The sequence below is a fragment of the Hibiscus syriacus genome, unplaced genomic scaffold, assembly GCF_006381635.1.
Source record: "Hibiscus syriacus cultivar Baekdansim isolate YM2019G1 unplaced genomic scaffold, ASM638163v2 tig00113084_pilon, whole genome shotgun sequence".
NCBI classification, from domain to species: domain Eukaryota; kingdom Viridiplantae; phylum Streptophyta; class Magnoliopsida; order Malvales; family Malvaceae; genus Hibiscus; species Hibiscus syriacus.
Window position 1 is genome coordinate 172283 of NW_024063439.1, and position 20736 is coordinate 193018.

Here is a 20736-nt window from a genome sequence, read left to right on the forward strand (position 1 = left end):
TACACTGAGTGTAATATGGTTTGGAATGGTGAGGGAGGATTTGAGGTGACTCATGGTGAAGATCAACACACAATGGATTTGAGAAACCAGACATGTACCTACAAGGAATGGGAGCTATCTGGAATTCTATGCTGCCATGTTATATGTGCAATGTACCATGAGTCGAATGACCCTCACACATACATTTCTGAATGGTACAACAAGGAAAAATATACAACAAGTTACAATCCAATCCTACAGCCAGTTAGGGGAGAAAATTCTAGAAAAAAAGATTGGATGATCCAATTTAACCCCCTAAATTGAAACCTAAGCTAAGAAGACTAAAAAAGAAAAGGACAAAGAGTAAGGATGAGCTTGTTAAGAACAAATTTGGAAAGTGGAGTACACTTAGACTGCAAATAACATGTAGCATTTGTATGCAAATGGGCCATAGGAAGGTCAATTATACTAAAAAGGTCTCCAAACAAATTGTTGGGCAAGTAAATGGATTAGACTTGGAATTTTTTATAAGAATCTTTAACACCTCTAACATATTATTTTTCACATTTAGGATGGAATTTCAAATGAGGGATCAACTTCCACTAGAACTGTGATGAGACATGCCAATTTTCATAGACTCTTCCAGCAAACTGTCAGGTATAAAACGAATCTTAATTACTTACAATTAACAGTATCATCTATTTTTTTTTCAAATTTAGGATACCATTATCAATGATGGATGAACTACCACTGGACTAGAATGAGACTAGTTATATAGTCACAACATCTTCCAGTAAACCGTTAGGTATAATAACTTTTCACATTTATTTATTGTGTAAATTGGACAAAGAAGTTTGTCCAGTAAACCTTTTTCAATATATAATCACAACTTTTCACATTTATTTCATGTTAGGCTAACAACAATGGTTCAACAACTAGAAGAATGAAAAGAAATTTGATGGACAAAGATAAACACACTGTTACATACAACAAAAGAAACAAAGTGGTTGGTATGGATTATACACAAACTTAAGAACTAGAGAGGAAATTTTAAATACGAGTTATTTTATTCATTATGTTTTATATCTATAGATATTGAATCACATATGATTTTTAAAATTTGTTTTTACAGCCTGGTTTACCAAATGAAAGAGTACTTATTGCATCAAAAAGAAATATTGGGCATCAACTTCTCAATACCAACATGCTTGGAAAAGGCTTGGCTTGAAATGAAAAGGGAAGCAAGCAATGACCACAAGACAACTAAACAACAACAATCTGTTGAACTTAGATAAAAGAAACAAAAGCAAATAGAAACAACAAAACTCTACTTGGGATGAAGCTTCAACTGCATGTCAGATGTATTTAAAAGTGACCTGTAGGTGATGGGAATAAATTATTTTGTTTGAACTTATAGGCCAAACTTGACATTTTGTTATTAGATGTATCTAATCATTTTTTTACTGGAAAACTTTGATATTGGATGCATAATTTCCAATTGAGCCATGTGTACTGATTATTAGTCAAAACAAAGAAATTATTTTATTGAAGGTTGACATTTTGCTCAATAAAAATAGCCATATGTACTGTTGCATATATTATATATTATTTGTTCAAATTATATAAAGACAAAATAAACATGTAGAAAGTTTCATTATCATTAAATTTCAGTGAAATGTGATACAAATTACCAACATCACACATATTATCCAAGATATTATCATCCCTTTGAAGTACATATCTTTTTCATCATATAACAATAAGTTTTCTCATTTGCCATATCAATTTGTTTCTACATTTATTTTCTCTCGGTTGAACTTGCTTCAATGGAATCATATTTATCTTTTACATTCAACCTACTCTTCAATGCATCATTCTCTTTTTCAACTCATAAATGAAAAACCAAGCTCTTTCTGACAGTGGTTCATCACACCATCGAAAAAAACCCACAATCATTTGTCCTAAAATTTGGGCAGCTAAAAAATATTCTTCCTAAATTTTGAGCATTCTTTCATGCAGTCCATATCGAACATTTCAAACCACAGTGACAGAAGATATCTTCACGATTGTACCCCTAATTTATTGCCGAACACACTTCACTCTTAGACCTCTAGACGACGAGTTACTCCGACGACCTCCAGAAGATGAGTTACTCCTACGACCTCCAGACGACAAGCACAATGATGATGCCATATTAAAAGCAATAAACTTTCAAAACCTCTACAACAAACAACAATAATACCATTTTCTAAATCGTGAAAAATAAATGTGAAGGAATGAAATTTAGGGTTTATGATTTGCAATTACAAATTTCAAACAAACCAGCATTTTCCCTTAAAAAATGACAATGGGTGAAGGAATCAAAAGAAATATGAAGGGATTTTCGATTTCAAAAACAAAATAAAAAAAGAGAAAAAGAACAAATGAAAACCCATACCACCTAGAAGACGATGATGGATGAAGAGAAAATGTTAATGGATTAGTTTTAAGTTAGAAATTTGTAGACCCATAATAGGTTAGTTAATATTAAAAATAAAATTATTATTATTTTTCATTAATGTCACAACATCAAGTGGCCACGTCAACAATTTTATCTGAATTGGAAATAACTGGTGTCCACATCAGTAGAAACTATTAGTTATGTTTCTCAAAATGGTCAACGATATAAAATGATACAATTAAAAAACTTCAAGGGCTAAATTGATGTGAAAATACAATAGGGGCGAAATTGATAAATTTGGTTTACTACAGGGGCAACAGTGACCCTTTAGCCAAAAAACAAACATAAAAAGAACTTATGTCTTGTGACTAAATAATGATCATGAGACTTTTAAAATTGAGTCTTCATATTGCATAAATGAGTCTCAAGAGTCTCGAGATTGACTCTTGAAACTAAAAAAAGAAAACATCAAAAAAACTTATGTCTTGCGACTAAATTATGATCACGAGACTTTTAAGCTCGAGTCTTGAGATTGCATAAATGAGTCTTGAGATTGCATAAATGAGTCTAAAGACTCAAAATCTGATATTGAAACTTAAAATTTATTGTCTTAAAAATATTTGCAATTCAACTAGGATTTTGATATCAAACTTATAGTCCTCAACACTTAAAATTAAGAATTAAAAAGTTACTTTTATAAAACCAATTGAGAGTATATAAAAATATTTTTGGCCATAATATATTTTTAGAAAATCATTTAAGAACATCTGAAAATATATTTTCACTTGGAAAATTATTATATTTAGTTTACTTTTTATTTATTATATTAAAATCAAATTGTGTTAACTCTAATTTTTTTGTTAACAATCTATAGAGTAGATGGTTAAAAGCTCTCAGTTGATATATTTTCTCTTCTCTATGTTGTGGGTACAATATCCATTTAGAGTAAAATTTCCTTTTGCTCCCCTGTATAGGAATTGTTAATTTTTTCTATTTTAATATAATAAAACCATTTGTAAAAAATTCTCCCTAAATTCAGCAAATCATTTTTTTCTTAAATAATTTTTTTAACAAAAGCTGAAAATTAATTTTTAAAGAATAAGAAGATTTTTTTAAATCAAATATTTAGTCCAAAATTGTTTTTTTTTCTTATTGGCATAATGCCAATTAGCCTCCAACGTTTATTAAAATGTCATTTTGCCTCATATTCTATTTTTTTTAGCATTTTGGCCCCCAATGTTTCATTTTTATGATAAAAATGACCATAACATTTGACATAATAATCACTTTGTCCCTTATTCTTTTTTTAGGGGCATTTTAACCCTCAATGTTTGGTTTTAGGTTAAAAAAGACTCATATTTTGGAACGGTAATAGTGTATTAACTAATAGTTTTCATTTATAGAGGGAACTTTTTGCCCCAAAGTGAATGTTGGGGGCTACAATGCTCCAAGAAAAAAGAATATGGGCCAAAATGATCATTTTAATAAATATTGAGGTTATTTTTGAAGTTATCCCTTTTTTTATTCATGTAAAAAAATGGATTGCACTCTTTATGTAAATGCAGTTCACTAGTTCGTGTTAGTTTCTTGCTTAGTCGTGCTCCAACACTTGAACAATTAGTTGATTGTGTAGTTCATTACTGTTAAACGTTGTTGGTCTTCTTCACCTAGAATCAAATGTGACTAACACCAATGAAGTACAACTACAAAAGGGACAAGAGGTCCATTTGAAGCAGTCAACACCATCTAAATATATACCAGAAGTGGAAACAGAGGCTATGGAGTTTCCATCAATTGCGCCTGTTTCAGAGTTATGCAAGGTGAATAAGTTATTATCTCCTTGCTTAGTTGTGCTCTTGAATAATCACTTAATAGAAGTTATTACATGGTAAAGGTTGTTGGACGTTGTCTAGAATCCGGAGAGAGTAGTACTTGTGCCGGTAAAGTAGAAGTACAAAATGGACAAGAGGTTAACTTGAATCAGTCAACACGGCAAAATTTACCAGAAGTGCGAGGAGAGGCCATGGCTTTTCCATCAATGCCATGCGTTTCCGGATTACATATGGAATGTGTGGAGCCATCATCAGAGTGCCATAATTCGGATAAATTTGCAAGTGGCAATGTAAGTTTTCCATCAGTCTGCAACTTTAATCTATTTTTTGTTTTCGTTCAGATTTACTTTAAATGACATGGATATATAACTTATTTGACAGGAAGTTGAATTGATGAAGAGAAATAAGATATTGGAAGCTGAAAATATAGAATTGAGGAAAGAAATAGAGGCTTTAAAATTGGAAAACAGATGAATGAAAATGCAGATTTATTCCGCTAATGATTTGGTGTCTCGACTAGAGGGGCTTGTAATGAATGAGACATACTAATCACTATTTAGATAGGAAATATTTACCCTAATGCTTTTATTCATTTTTCTGTAATAGTGATTGGTAGGTGTGATTATTCGACCGGATTGAGTCGACTCGAGTAAAAGATTCAAGTTGAGTTGATGAACACTATTTTATCATTTAATTATTTTTGGGTAAGTGATTGAGTTGATAATCGGTCAGTGAAACAAGCTTGTTATGAACTGCTAATAGATAGAGAACAAAAACCCAGTTTTTTATATAGTATTTTTAAAAATTGAACTTTTTCATCAGGTCTTGGATCATACCCGTCTTTGTTTTGGTATATATAGTTTTCTATTCTTTTTAATATATTTTTCATTTTTTCTAAACAATAATTTTGGATTATTATTGTTGATGTACAATTAGAGAAAGGGAGATTGGTGATGTTTGATTGTTGTTCATCTTTTCTGATTAGGGTAAAGATGGGCATCGGTCGGGTTTTAGGTCAACCTGACTTAATCCAAAATATATATATTTTCCACTTGAGTCGATCCGATTCAAAAAATATACTCTCTATCTGACATGACCTGAATTTTTTAAGATAAAATCTGAACCCTACCCGACATGATCCGAAATAATATTTTTTATTAAAAAATATTATTTTTATTTAATAAAAATATGAATTTAATTGAAAGAAATAATATATAGAGGTATATTATTATAATTATCCCTAAATATAATATACTTAAATATATAAGATAAAAGTATATTTTTTTTTCGGGTTAAATATTTTTCACCCTAAATATGAATCCGACCTGTCCCGAATTTAAGATTTTTTTAAAAAAAAATCTGTCTCGGTCAGATCGGATCAAAACTCGTCTAGTTCGGTTATGTGCCCATCCCTAATTAGGCAGAAGGTCATTGGAGGTGGATTTGAGGATATTAGTCAGTGGTAGTTGGACACTGACATGGTCGAAGGTAAGGATTAGGGCAAGTCTTTACATCAAACGTTAAATTGAGCTCAATTCAGATGTAAAAACTTGTGATAGATCTGAACAATACTTTTGAAGCATCAACACATGATAATAATCCACCTATTAAAAGTGAACTACTAATGACTGATGTACTTAAATCCACCTCCAGTGATAAGTTTAACGAAACATTAACAATAATAACTTTCGTTATCATTAGATCACGTAAATATAATTATATAAAATACTTGAAGTAAAGCAAATAAAGCGTATATAAACAATATTTATATATAAGAAACATATATATTAATAATAAAAGATAATATTATATAGTCGCATAAAGTGTCCTAGTACACAACGAACAACGTTACATGAGTATTACTTCAACTAAAAGTGCTATCCCTATGGATTTTTAACATCCATTTTTATTCTGTAAATTCCATTATTTTCCGTTCCATTAGCCGACGAATTTCCATGGCCAAGCTTTCACTTGATGCTGCAAATGGAACAGCAAAAATAAAACATTCATCAGTTAACAAATTGATAACCGTTACTAAATAATTCACTGAATATTATACAAGAAATTTGAGCCATGCGAACCTTTTGCAGTCGGTGCTGGGGCTGATCTGGTAAAGGATGCTGACGCCGCACTTGCCTGGGAGTCCAGCTGCAAGGCCCACGTTGATGCCGGGTATGCTGGCAGCCGCACTTTTGATGCAGTTGCAAGCTGCTTGGCGGTCTGGTGTTGTTTGGGCGGCTCCGTTGAGGGTTTTGATCCCACTGCAGCAAGCTGGTGGAACAGCACCACCTGGACTCTTCAAGTAAGGAATGCAGGGTCCGAGGGTGGATGTGACTTGACCACAAGTTATGGCTCGAGCCAGGGGTGCACCCACAACCAAGCACAACACCACCAAACATGCAAGCTTAAGGGACATAGAGCTAGCCATATTGATTAATTACAACAAAACCAAACGATCTTATACAACTTGTAGGGAAAGTGCTAATGCTGATTGCTTACCGTTGTGTGGTTACTGGTTAATGCTCGAGGGTTTTTATAGCCGGGAAGATGGGAGAAGGGTTGCGGAAATAAACTGAGAAATACGACAGCGTTGGGCGTTGGTAGTTGGCTTAATTCAATGCAACAGAAAATATTTGAATCCACATTATCATTTACCATGTGGATTGAAGTGTTGTTCCAATCAACTATGGCCACCCACTTCCTGGTCCATCGCTGTTTTCTTTATGCAATCGAAATTTTAAAACATTTCGTACAAAGTATTACGAGTGACATTAAATAAAAGAAAAATAACGTAAACAAAAGGAGTTATATTCAAAATATAATTATAAAATATTATGATCATTTGATTTGATTTGATTTTTTATTTGTTGTTATTGTCTTTTATTTTTATAAAATTTAATATTAAAACAAACAAAGTTTAAGATAATTTAATAAAGAAAACTTGTGTAAAAAAATTAGATAAAAAGGTAAGAATGGGGCAGGGAGAAGGGTATTTGTTTTTTTTTTACTATTCTTGTATCTTTTTAAAAGTTACTCCATAGGGTTTATCTCCACACTTCAGGAATTTTAGAGAATTCCGAAAGAACGTCTCTGAAGCAAGAATTTCTCGGCAAAACTTCAAATGTCTGATAATTTTAAAAAATCATGACATTTTGACTAGACTTCTAACCTGTTTATGTGACTCATCAAAATTAAATTTATTATCATCCGATCAATAAGAGTTATTACAAAATCTTTCGATTAAAACCGTGAGAAGGATTTGGAACTCTCCACTTATTTTCTTTTCAATCTCTTTATAAATATAGTAGACTTTAACACCAATCAATGCATGGGCGGACCTCCATGGAGCTCAGGATATCCCGGACAACCCCTCATCAAGGGATGGACCTCCATGGTATCCGGGGTATCCCAAACAACCTCTCCACCGCCTCTGAATCAATGATTATATGTTCATCGATTACAACTATCTGCCTAATTAAATTAAGAGGGGTTGAATCTTGTACAATCGTCAGAACCTATTTATTCCATTAACAACTATGAAATTAAATATTGGATAAATTTTGAGACCAACTTTACCAATTTTAGTTTGACTATATTCAACATGTTATTAACCGTAAAAATATAAATAAATATACTGAAAGTTTTAAAATTTATAAAAATATTTAAAAAATAGAGTTTACTAACATTAACTTAATAAGTTCTATTTTTACAGACAACCAATTGATCTAGTGGGAAGATGTACTAGATTTTTTAAGAAAGGTCATGAGTTCGAATCTTAACGTTTACGAATTTAAGAAATTGGGTTGGGACTTCGGAAGGTCGACTCATAATGAACCTTTGCAAAACTAAATCTGAATTAGTCGGTCAATTAATTGAATACCAATGATTAGTTCAAAAAAATATTTAGTTTTAGGCTTAATATCCAAATAAGTGCCCAAACTATACTCTTTTTCCCGAATAAGTGCCTACAGTATGTTTTGGACCAACCATGTGTCTAACGTTACCACTTTAGGTGCTCGGGCCGTCAACATCATTAATTTCCTCCATTAAGTAACACGTGTCATAATATAACATTTTTAAAAATTTTATATAAAATTAAAAAATATATATTTTTAAAAAGAAAATACATAAATTTCGAAATAACTCCAAAACTTTGAAAATCTTCATTTCAACCTTTAATCTTACGCCACCCGTCACCTTTTGCCGTCGGTAAAGTTCCACCCGACCTCACCTCCCCCGACGACCAAAAATCCTATGAAATCATGACCGATTGACGTCGAATCGGCGTTTTATACCACGAGAACTTTAGGATGAAAATCGTGATCCCACGCGATTTCGACTGTCAATTGGCGACAACTTCGTCGACGTATAATTAGGATGATTGTAGAGACTATGTCGATGACGGTGGTCATGGACAGAAAGGGCGGTGGCGGCGACTGTTAGTGTTAGGATTTTAGGGATTTTGAGGTTCTTTTGTAATTTAAAAAAATTACGGTTTTTTTTATAAATATAATAATATTTTTAATATTTTTTAAAAAATAAATTTTAAAATTATTAAATTGTGACACATGTCACTTAACAAAAAAACTAAATACCAAGACGTCCCGGACATCTAAAATGGTTAATTTTGTAACGTTAGACACTGGATGGTCTAAAAAATACTATAGACACTTATTCCGAAAAAAATATAATTTGGACATTAAGTATTATTTTTAACTAAATAATTTTTAAAGTAATAGTTTTTTGAAAATATAATATATATACCTCAACTAACTTCAAATTGATTTTAATGACCAAGCCTATGTGTCTCAATAAACGAACATTGCGGACCTCAAATAACCTCAAATTGATTTTGATGATCTTGCACACGTGTCCCAACAAATAATCTTCTCAATCTCTCTAACGGGATCACATTTATAGTAGGGGTTGATTATTTATAATTTTTTTTTATTTTGGATAAACTATTTGTTTAATCATTAAATTATAAAATTGATTATATTTTAACCATTAAATAAGAAATTATCAATTAGGTCACCAATATTACGTTTTCATTCTACTTTAGTTATTCGTCGCTAAAAATTTAAAGAAAATGGTATCGTGGCTTATTTCTCGGAAAAAAAATTATCGTTATCTTGATCGATCATTTTTAAAATTACTAGGCAAGGTTCTAGACAAAAATTAGCGAGAAAATATAACTAATCATCCGATATTTACGTGGGTGGGTGTTCTAGTACAAGTGGTGACCGATGAAGGTTGTGAACTTGAGACATAGATTCGAACGAAGAAGAGATGTTCATTTTTGTAATTTTATTTTAAAAGTTTGTGTCTTCCAACGAGAAAATTGGTGTTGGAACCTCAAGAGGAAATGCTAAAGCTCAATATTGAAGCCTTGGAGACTCAATTTTATGTTTGGAGTCCATTGATAAGAATGCGAGTACATTTACAAAATGTTGCATACGTTATATGTTTAATTGTTCTAAGGTTTGAGATTAACCATCTACTTTGTAGGAAGGTCGCATGCAAAATATGTTGATATGATGATTTTTATCAAACAATGTTTAGAAAATTCACTAGAACTCCTAGCATGACTTTTGGGTGTAATATTACCTCTTGAACTTGGTAAGTTTGATCAAATGACTCCTCTAAAACTTTAAAAATGCTACACAATAACCCTTAAGATTAACAACATTAATTTTTGAATAAAGTTAATTGAATGTTTGACAATTGATTATACTTAATTTCTCAACGACATACAAATTATTATTATTTTTATCTCAATTTATTGCATAAAATATTTTTGTCGCCAACCACTTTAGTCACTTTTGTCACAAAATTTGATGTGAATATGTCGAGTCAGTCATAAATTGACACAGCATGTTCTTTTAAAAGAATCTCTATTAAGACATATTAGTAAGATTAACCTTCAAAAGTTTTTTATTTTTAATTTCATTTTTAATATTTAAAAAATAAAAAAATTAAATATTCATTTTAAAATATTATAAAAAATATTCGTATCGATCAATAACACGACATAATATTATAACTTTAAAGAAAAATTTATTAAATAAATTAAAATTAAGAAAAAAACATGTAATCATGAGGTGACACATATCATTATTTGATTGAATAATTAAGTTTATTGAATTATATTAAAGTCGAGACCAACTTAATTGAATGTGTATGCAATGAGAACGAAACATGTAAATATACTAATTTTTTAATTGTCATGTATTAAATAATTAAGTGGTATGATTGATAAAATTGAAATATAAATGGTCAAAATAGAATCTCTCTATAGTTAAGTTGTAATGGGTGCAGATTACCCATAAATGACAACAACTTGTTTATTATTTGTTTTTAACATTAAGAAAAACCTGAATCTGATAGGGTGGCTGAAAATCAACCAACACCAGCAATTCACCATTCATCAAGCCAATTCAGATAACTATACCTGATAAATGACAGGGAAATTAGCCGGTCTTAACTCCTCTGATGGTTGAGGTGGTGGTTGGACATAACGTAACAGTTTTTAGTTTAGTTTTAAGAGGCTTCAACTGCAAGCAATTAGGACTCCAATCGAACAACACCAACACTTTGAATATGGATAGATGTGTGATTTTATGTCAGGGTATGAGATTTCAGGATGTAAAATTAGATCATCGATGAAAAATACATTAAAAAATTAAACTATACGAGAATTTAAAATTTCTAAAGGATGTAACCGTACTAATACTCCTTCGATCCATCCGTGTCTTTGAAAACTAAACAGTTCTGTGCTCGCTACTCATTGCTCAACCTTCCGCCATAGTTATGGTTTCCCTTTGGAGGGAAATAAAACTATAATTAAACATTATGTATGCATCTATCTATGTTTATATCCATTAAAACAAGGCGTTGAGCAAATATTGAATACCATGGCAGCTAGATAGAGACCAATCACAGGGGTCCTATGCAAAATAAAATTTGTTTTTACAGCCTGGTTTACCAAATGAAAGAGTACTTATTGCATCAAAAAGAAATATTGGGCATCAACTTCTCAATACCAACATGCTTGGAAAAGGCCTGGCTTGAAATGAAAAGGGAAGCAAGCAATGACCACAAGATAACTAAACAACAGCAATCTGTTGAACTTAGATAAAAGAAACAAAAGTAAATAGAAACAACAAAACTCCACTTGGGATGAAGCTTCAACTGCATGTCAGATGTATTTAAAAGTGACCTGTAGGTGATGGGAATAAATTATTTTGTTTGAACTTATAGGCCAAACTTGACATTTTGTTATTAGATGTATCTAATCATTTTTTTACTGGAAAACTTTGATATTGGATGCATAATTCCCAATTGAGCCATGTGTACTGATTATTAGTCAAAACAAAGAAATTATTTTATTGAAGGTTGACATTTTGCTCAATAAAAATAGCCATATGTACTGTTGCATATATTATATATTATTTGTTCAAATTATATAAAGACAAAATAAACATGTAGAAAGTTTCATTATCATTAAATTTCAGTGAAATGTGATACAAATTACCAACATCACACATATTATCCAAGATATTATCATCCCTTTGAAGTACATATCTTTTTCATCATATAACAATAAATTTTCTCATTTGCCATATCAATTTGTTTCTACATTTATTTTCTCTCGGTTGAACTTGCTTCAATGGAATCATCTTTATCTTTTACATTCAACCTACTCTTCAATGCATCATTCTTTTTTTCAACTCATAAATGAAAAACCAAGCTCTTTCTGACAGTGGTTCATCACACCATCGAAAAAAAACCCACAATCATTTGTCCTAAAATTTGGGCAGCTAAAAAATATTCTTCCTAAATTTTGAGCATTCTTTCATGCAGTCCATATCGAACATTTCAAACCACAGTGACAGAAGATATCTTCACGATTGTACCCCTAATTTATTGCCGAACACACTTCACTCTTAGACCTCTAGACGATGAGTTACTCCGACGACCTCCAGAAGACGAGTTACTCCTACGACCTCAAGACGACAAGCACAATGATGATGCCATATTAAAAGCAATAAACTTTCAAAACCCCTACAACAAACAACAATAATACCATTTTCTAAATCGTGAAAAATAAATGTGAAGGAATGAAATTTAGGGTTTATGATTTGCAATTACAAATTTCAAACAAACCAGCATTGTCCCTTTAAAAATGACAATGGGTGAAGGAATCAAAAGAAATATGAAGGGATTTTCGATTTCAAAAACAAAATAAAAAAAAAGAAAAAGAACAAATGAAAACCCATACCTACCTAGAAGACGATGATGGATGAAGAGAAAATGTTAATGGATTAGTTTTAAGTTAGAAATTTGTAGACCCATAATAGGTTAGTTAATATTAAAAATAAAATTATTATTATTTTTCATTAATGTCACAACATCAAGTGGCCACGTCAACAATTTTATCTGAATTGGAAATAACTGGTGTCCACGTCAGTAGAAACTATTAGTTATGTTTCTCAAAATGGTCAACGATATAAAATGATGCAATTAAATAACTTCAAGGGCTAAATTGATGTGAAAATACAATAGGGGCGAAATTGATAAATTTGGTTTACTACAGGGACAACAGTGACCCTTTAGCCAAAAAACAAACATAAAAAGAACTTATGTCTTGTGACTAAATAATGATCATGAGACTTTTAAAATTGAGTCTTCATATTGCATAAATGAGTCTCAAGAGTCTCGAGATTGACTCTTGAAACTAAAAAAAGAAAACATCAAAAAAACTTATGTCTTGCGACTAAATTATGATCACGAGACTTTTAAGCTCGAGTCTTGAGATTGCATAAATGAGTCTTGAGATTGCATAAATGAGTCTCAAGACTCAAAATCTGATATTGAAACTTAAAATTTATTGTCTTAAAAATATTTGCAATTCAACTAGGATTTTGATATCAAACTTATAGTCCTCAACACTTAAAATTAAGAATTAAAAAGTTACTTTTATAAAACCAATTGAGAGTATATAAAAATATTTTTGGCCATAATATATTTTTAGAAAATCATTTAAGAACATCTGAAAATATATTTTCACTTGGAAAATTATTATATTTAGTTTACTTTTTATTTATTATATTAAAATCAAATTGAGTTAACTCTAATTTTTTTGTTAACAATCTCTAGAGTAGATGGTTAAAAGCTCTCAGTTGATATATTTTCTCTTCTCTATGTTGTGGGTACAATATCCATTCAGAGTAAAATTTCCTTTTGCTCCCCTGTATAGGAATTGTTAATTTTTTCTATTTTAATATAATAAAACCATTTGTAAAAATTCTCCCTAAATTCAGCAAATCATTTTTTCTTAAATAATTTTTTAACAAAAGCTGAAAATTAATTTTTAAAGAATAAGAAGATTTTTTAAATCAAATATTTAGCCCAAAATTGTTTTTTTTTCTTATTGGCATAATGCCAATTAGCCTCCAACGTTTATTAAAATGTCATTTTACCTCATATTCTATTTTTTTTAGCATTTTGGCCCCCAATGTTTCATTTTATGGTAAAAATGACCATAACATTTGACATAATAATCATTTTGTCCCTTATTCTTTTTTTAGGGGCATTTTAACCCTCAATGTTTGGTTTTAGGTTAAAAAAGACTCATATTTTGGAACGGTAATCGTGTATTAACTAATAGTTTTCATTTATAGAGGGAACTTTTTGCCCCAAAGTGAATGTTGGGGGCTACAATGCTCCAAGAAAAAAGAATATGGGCCAAAATGATCATTTTAATAAATATTGAGGTTATTTTTGAAGTTATCCCTTTTTTTATTCATGTAAAAAAATGGATTGCACTCTTTATGTAAATGCAGTTCACTAGTTCGTGTTAGTTTCTTGCTTAGTCGTGCTCCAACACTTGAACAATTAGTTGATTGTGTAGTTCATTACTGTTAAACGTTGTTGGTCTTCTTCACCTAGAATCAAATGTGACTAACACCAATGAAGTACAACTACAAAAGGGACAAGAGGTCCATTTGAAGCAGTCAACACCATCTAAATATATACCAGAAGTGGAAACAGAGGCTATGGAGTTTCCATCAATTGCGCCTGTTTCAGAGTTATGCAAGGTGAATAAGTTATTATCTCCTTGCTTAGTTGTGCTCTTGAATAATCACTTAATAGAAGTTATTACATGGTAAAGGTTGTTGGACGTTGTCTAGAATCCGGAGAGAGTAGTACTTGTGCCGGTAAAGTAGAAGTACAAAATGGACAAGAGGTTAACTTGAATCAGTCAACACGGCAAAATTTACCAGAAGTGCGAGGAGAGGCCATGGCTTTTCCATCAATGCCATGCGTTTCCGGATTACATATGGAATGTGTGGAGCCATCATCAGAGTGCCATAATTCGGATAAATTTGCAAGTGGCAATGTAAGTTTTCCATCAGTCTGCAACTTTAATCTATTTTTTGTTTTCGTTCAGATTTACTTTAAATGACATGGATATATAACTTATTTGACAGGAAGTTGAATTGATGAAGAGAAATAAGATATTGGAAGCTGAAAATATAGAATTGAGGAAAGAAATAGAGGCTTTAAAATTGGAAAACAGATGAATGAAAATGCAGATTTATTCCGCTAATGATTTGGTGTCTCGACTAGAGGGGCTTGTAATGAATGAGACATACTAATCACTATTTAGATAGGAAATATTTACCCTAATGCTTTTTATTCATTTTTCTGTAATAGTGATTGGTAGGTGTGATTATTCGACCGGATTGAGTCGACTCGAGTAAAAGATTCAAGTTGAGTTGATGAACACTATTTTATCATTTAATTATTTTTGGGTAAGTGATTGAGTTGATAATCGGTCAGTGAAACAAGCTTGTTATGAACTGCTAATAGATAGAGAACAAAAACCCAGTTTTTTATATAGTATTTTTAAAAATTGAACTTTTTCATCAGGTCTTGGATCATACCCGTCTTTGTTTTGGTATATATAGTTTTCTATTCTTTTTAATATATTTTTCATTTTTTCTAAACAATAATTTTGGATTATTATTGTTGATGTACAATTAGAGAAAGGGAGATTGGTGATGTTTGATTGTTGTTCATCTTTTCTGATTAGGGTAAAGATGGGCATCGGTCGGGTTTTAGGTCAACCTGACTTAATCCAAAAAATATATATTTTCCACTTGAGTCGATCCGATTCAAAAAATATACTCTCTATCTAACATGACCTGAATTTTTTAAGATAAAATCTGAACCCTACCTGACATGATCCGAAATAATATTTTTATTAAAAAATATTATTTTTATTTAATAAAAATATGAATTTAATTGAAAGAAATAATATATAGAGGTATATTATTATAATTATCCCTAAATATAATATACTTAAATATATAAGATAAAAGTATATTTTTTTTCGGGTTAAATATTTTTCACCCTAAATATGAATCCGACCTGTCCCGAATCTAAGATTTTTTTTAAAAAAAATCTGTCTCGGTCAGATCGGATCAAAACTCGTCTAGTTCGGTTATGTGCCCATCCCTAATTAGGCAGAAGGTCATTGGAGGTGGATTTGAGGATATTAGTCAGTGGTAGTTGGACACTGACATGGTCGAAGGTAAGGATTAGGGCAAGTCTTTACATCAAACGTTAAATTGAGCTCAATTCAGATGTAAAAACTTGTGATAGATCTGAACAATACTTTTGAAGCATCAACACATGATAATAATCCACCTATTAAAAGTGAACTACTAATGACTGATGTACTTAAATCCACCTCCAGTGATAAGTTTAACGAAACATTAACAATAATAACTTTCGTTATCATTAGATCACGTAAATATAATTATATAAAATACTTGAAGTAAAGCAAATAAAGCGTATATAAACAATATTATATATAAGAAACATATATTAATAATAAAAGATAATATTATATAGTCGCATAAAGTGTCCTAGTACACAACGAACAACGTTACATGAGTATTACTTCAACTAAAAGTGCTATCCCTATGGATTTTTAACATCCATTTTATTCTGTAAATTCCATTATTTTCCGTTCCATTAGCCGACGAATTTCCATGGCCAAGCTTTCACTTGATGCTGCAAATGGAACAGCAAAAATAAAACATTCATCAGTTAACAAATTGATAACCGTTACTAAATAATTCACTGAATATTATACAAGAAATTTGAGCCATGCGAACCTTTTGCAGTCGGTGCTGGGGCTGATCTGGTAAAGGATGCTGACGCCGCACTTGCCTGGGAGTCCAGCTGCAAGGCCCACGTTGATGCCGGGTATGCTGGCAGCCGCACTTTTGATGCAGTTGCAAGCTGCTTGGCGGTCTGGTGTTGTTTGGGCGGCTCCGTTGAGGGTTTTGATCCACTGCAGCAAGCTGGTGGAACAGCACCACCTGGACTCTTCAAGTAAGGAATGCAGGGTCCGAGGGTGGATGTGACTTGACCACAAGTTATGGCTCGAGCCAGGGGTGCACCCACAACCAAGCACAACACCACCAAACATGCAAGCTTAAGGGACATAGAGCTAGCCATATTGATTAATTACAACAAAACCAAACGATCTTATACAACTTGTAGGGAAAGTGCTAATGCTGATTGCTTACCGTTGTGTGGTTACTGGTTAATGCTCGAGGGTTTTTATAGCCGGGAAGATGGGAGAAGGGTTGCGGAAATAAACTGAGAAATACGACAGCGTTGGGCGTTGGTAGTTGGCTTAATTCAATGCAACAGAAAATATTTGAATCCACATTATCATTTACCATGTGGATTGAAGTGTTGTTCCAATCAACTATGGCCACCCACTTCCTGGTCCATCGCTGTTTTCTTTATGCAATCGAAATTTTAAAACATTTCGTACAAAGTATTACGAGTGACATTAAATAAAAGAAAAATAACGTAAACAAAAGGAGTTATATTCAAAATATAATTATAAAATATTATGATCATTTGATTTGATTTGATTTTTTATTTGTTGTTATTGTCTTTTATTTTTATAAAATTTAATATTAAAACAAACAAAGTTTAACATAATTTAATAAAGAAAACTTGTGTAAAAAAATTAGATAAAAAGGTAAGAATGGGGCAGGAAGAAGGGTATTTGTTTTTTTTACTATTCTTGTATCTTTTTAAAAGTTACTCCATAGGGTTTATTTCCACACTTCAGGAATTTTAGAGAATTCCGAAAGAACGTCTCTGAAGCAAGAATTTCTCGGCAAAACTTCAAATGTCTGATAATTTTAAAAAAGCATGACATTTTGACTAGACTTCTAACCTATTTATGCGACTCATCAAAATTAAATTTATTATCATCCGATCAATAAGAGTTATTACAAAATCTTTCGATTAAAATCGTGAGAAGGATTTGGAACTCTCCACTTATTTTCTTTTCAATCTCTTTATAAATATAGTAGACTTTAACCCCAATCAATGCATGGGCGGACCTCCATGGAGCTCAGGATATCCCGGGCAACCCCTCATCAAGGGGTGGACCTCTATGGTGTCTGGGGTATCCTAAGCAACCTCTCCACCGCCTCTGAATCAATGATTATATGTTCATCGATTACAACTATGTGCCTAATTAAATTAAGAGGGGTTGAATCTTGTACAATCGTCAGAACCTATTTATTCCATTAACAACTATGAAATTAAATATTGGATAAATTTTGAGACCAACTTTACCAATGTTAGTTTGACTATATTCAACATGTTAATAACCGTAAAAATATAAATAAATATACTGAAAATTTTAAAATTTATAAAAATATTTAAAAAATAGAGTTTACTAACATTAACTTAATAAGTTCTATTTTTACAGACAACCAACTGATCTAGTGGGAAGATGTACTAGATTTTTTAAGCAAGGTCATATGTTCGAATCTTAACGTTTACGAATTTAGGAAATTGGGTTGGGACTTCGGAAGGTCGACTCATAATGAACCTTTGCAAAACTAAATCTGAATTAGTCGATCAATTAATCGAATACCAATGATTAGTTCAAAAAAATATTTAGTTTTAGGCTTAATATCCAAATAAGTGCCCAAACTATACTCTTTTTCCCGAATAAGTGCCTACAGTATGTTTTGGACCAACCATGTGTCTAACGTTACCACTTTAGGTGCTCGGGCCGTCAACATCATTAATTTCCTCCATTAAGTAACACGTGTCATAATATAACATTTTTAAAAATTTTATATAAAATTAAAAAATATATATTTTTAAAAAGAAAATACATAAATTTCGAAATAACTCCAAAACTTTGAAAATCTTCATTTCAACCTTTAATCTTACGCCACCCGTCACCTTTTGCCGTCGGTAAAGTTCCACCCGACCTCACCTCCCCCGGCGACCAAAAATCTTATGAAATCATGACCGATTGACGTCGAATCGGCGTTTTATACCACGAGAACTTTAGGATGAAAATCGCGATCCCACGCGATTTCGACTGTCAATTGGCGACAACTTCGTCGACGTATAATTAGGATGATTGTAGAGACTATGTCGATGACGGTGGTCATGGACAGAAAGGGCGGTGGCGGCGACTGTTAGTGTTAGGATTTTAGGGATTTTGAGGTTCTTTTGTAATTTAAAAAAATTACGGTTTTTTTATAAATATAATAATATTTTTAATATTTTTTAAAAAATAAATTTTAAAATTATTAAATTGTGACACATGTCACTTAACGAAAAAAACTAAATACCAAGACGTCCCGGACATCTAAAATGGTTAATTTTGTAACGTTAGACACTGGATGGTCTAAAAAAATACTATAGACACTTATTCCGAAAAAAATATAATTTGGACATTAAGTATTATTTTTAACTAAATAATTTTCAAAGTAATAGTTTTTTTGAAAATATAATATATATACCTCAACTAACTTCAAATTGATTTTAATGACCTAGCCTATGTGTCTCAATAAACGAACATTCCGGACCTCAAATAACTTTTGATGATCTTGCACACGTGTCCCAACAAATAATCTTCTCAATCTCTCTAACGGGATCACATTTATAGTAGGGGTTGATTATTTATAATTTTTTTATTTTGGATAAACTATTTGTTTAATCATTAAATTATAAAATTGATTATATTTTAACCATTAAATAAGAAATTATCAATTAGGTCACCAATATTACGTTTTCATTCTACTTTAGTTATTCGTCGCTAAAAATTTAAAGAAAATGGTATCGTGGCTTATTTCTCGGAAAAAAAATTATCGTTATCTTGATCGATCATTTTTAAAATTACTAGGCAAGGTTCTAGACAAAAATTAGCGAGAAAATACAACTAATCATCCGATATTTACGTGGGTGGGTGTTCTAGTACAAGTGGTGACCGATGAAGGTTGTGAACTTGAGACATAGATTCGAACGAAGAAGAGATGTTCATTTTTGTAATTTTATTTTAAAAGTTTGTGTCTTCCAACGAGAAAATTGGTGTTGGAACCTCAAGAGGAAATGCTAAAGCTCAATATTGAAGCCTTGGAGACTCAATTTTATGTTTGGAGTCCATTGATAAGAATGCGAGTACATTTACAAAATGTTGCATACGTTATATGTTTAATTGTTCTAAGGTTTGAGATTAACCATCTACTTTGTAGGAAGGTCGCATGCAAAATATGTTGATATGATGATTTTTATCAAACAATGTTTAGAAAATTCACTAGAACTCCTAGCATGACTTTTGGGGTGTAATATTACCTCTTGAACTTGGTAAGTTTGATCAAATGACTCCTCTAAAACTTTAAAAATGCTACACAATAACCCTTAAGATTAACAACATTAATTTTTGAATAAAGTTAATTGAATGTTTGACAATTGATTATACTTAATTTCTCAACGACATACAAATTATTATTATTTTTATCTCAATTTCTTGCATAAAATATTTTTGTCGCCAACCACTTTAGTCACTTTTGTCACAAATTTTGATGTGAATATGTCGAGTCAGTCATAAATTGACACAGCATGTTCTTTTAAAAGAATCTCTATTAAGACATATTAGTAAGATTAACCTTCAAAAGTTTTTTATTTTTAATTTCATTTTTAATATTAAAAAATAAAAAAAATTAAATATTCATTTTAAAATATTATAAAAAATATTCGTATCGATCAATGACACGACATAATATTATAACTTTAAAGAAAAATTTATTAAATAAATTAAAATTAAGAAAAAAACATGTAATCATGAGGTGACACATATCATTATTTGATTGAATAATTAAGTTTATTGAATTATATTAAAGTCGAGACCAACTTAATTGAATGTGTATGCAATGAGAACGAAACATGTAAATATACTAATTTTTTAATTGTCATGTATTAAATAATTAAGTGGTATGATTGATAAAATTGAAATATAAATGGTCAAAATAGAATCTCTCTATAGTTAAGTTGTAATGGGTGCAGATTACCCATAAATGACAACAACTTGTTTATTATTTGTTTTTAACATTAAGAAAAACCTGAATCTGATAGGGT

At 31.2% G+C, this 20736-nt stretch overlaps 3 protein-coding genes and 1 pseudogene across 3 annotated transcripts; 2 read left to right on the forward strand and 2 right to left on the reverse strand.

Annotated features, from left to right (window-relative positions):
• The first annotated feature begins 3986 nt into the window (after positions 1-3986).
• Positions 3987-4848, forward strand: LOC120185247. Its single transcript, XM_039189521.1, has 2 exons — positions 3987-4239; positions 4314-4848. The coding sequence occupies exons 1-2, from the start codon at positions 4198-4200 to the stop codon at positions 4605-4607; spliced, it is 336 nt and encodes a 111-aa protein (XP_039045452.1). The 5' UTR covers positions 3987-4197; the 3' UTR covers positions 4608-4848.
• A 1315-nt stretch (positions 4849-6163) lies between these two features.
• Positions 6164-6744, reverse strand: LOC120185235 (non-specific lipid-transfer protein-like). Its single transcript, XM_039189517.1, has 2 exons — positions 6333-6744; positions 6164-6228 (listed from the first exon to the last, which is right to left on the reverse strand). Exons 1-2 carry the CDS (start codon positions 6677-6679, stop codon positions 6219-6221), a joined length of 357 nt encoding a protein of 118 aa, XP_039045448.1. The 5' UTR covers positions 6680-6744; the 3' UTR covers positions 6164-6218.
• Positions 6745-14084: 7340 nt separating this feature from the next.
• LOC120185262 lies at positions 14085-14931 on the forward strand. Its single transcript, XM_039189529.1, has 2 exons — positions 14085-14351; positions 14426-14931. Exons 1-2 carry the CDS (start codon positions 14310-14312, stop codon positions 14717-14719), a joined length of 336 nt encoding a protein of 111 aa, XP_039045460.1. The 5' UTR covers positions 14085-14309; the 3' UTR covers positions 14720-14931.
• Positions 14932-16270: 1339 nt separating this feature from the next.
• Positions 16271-16864, reverse strand: LOC120185260 (annotated as a pseudogene).
• Positions 16865-20736: the final 3872 nt, after the last annotated feature.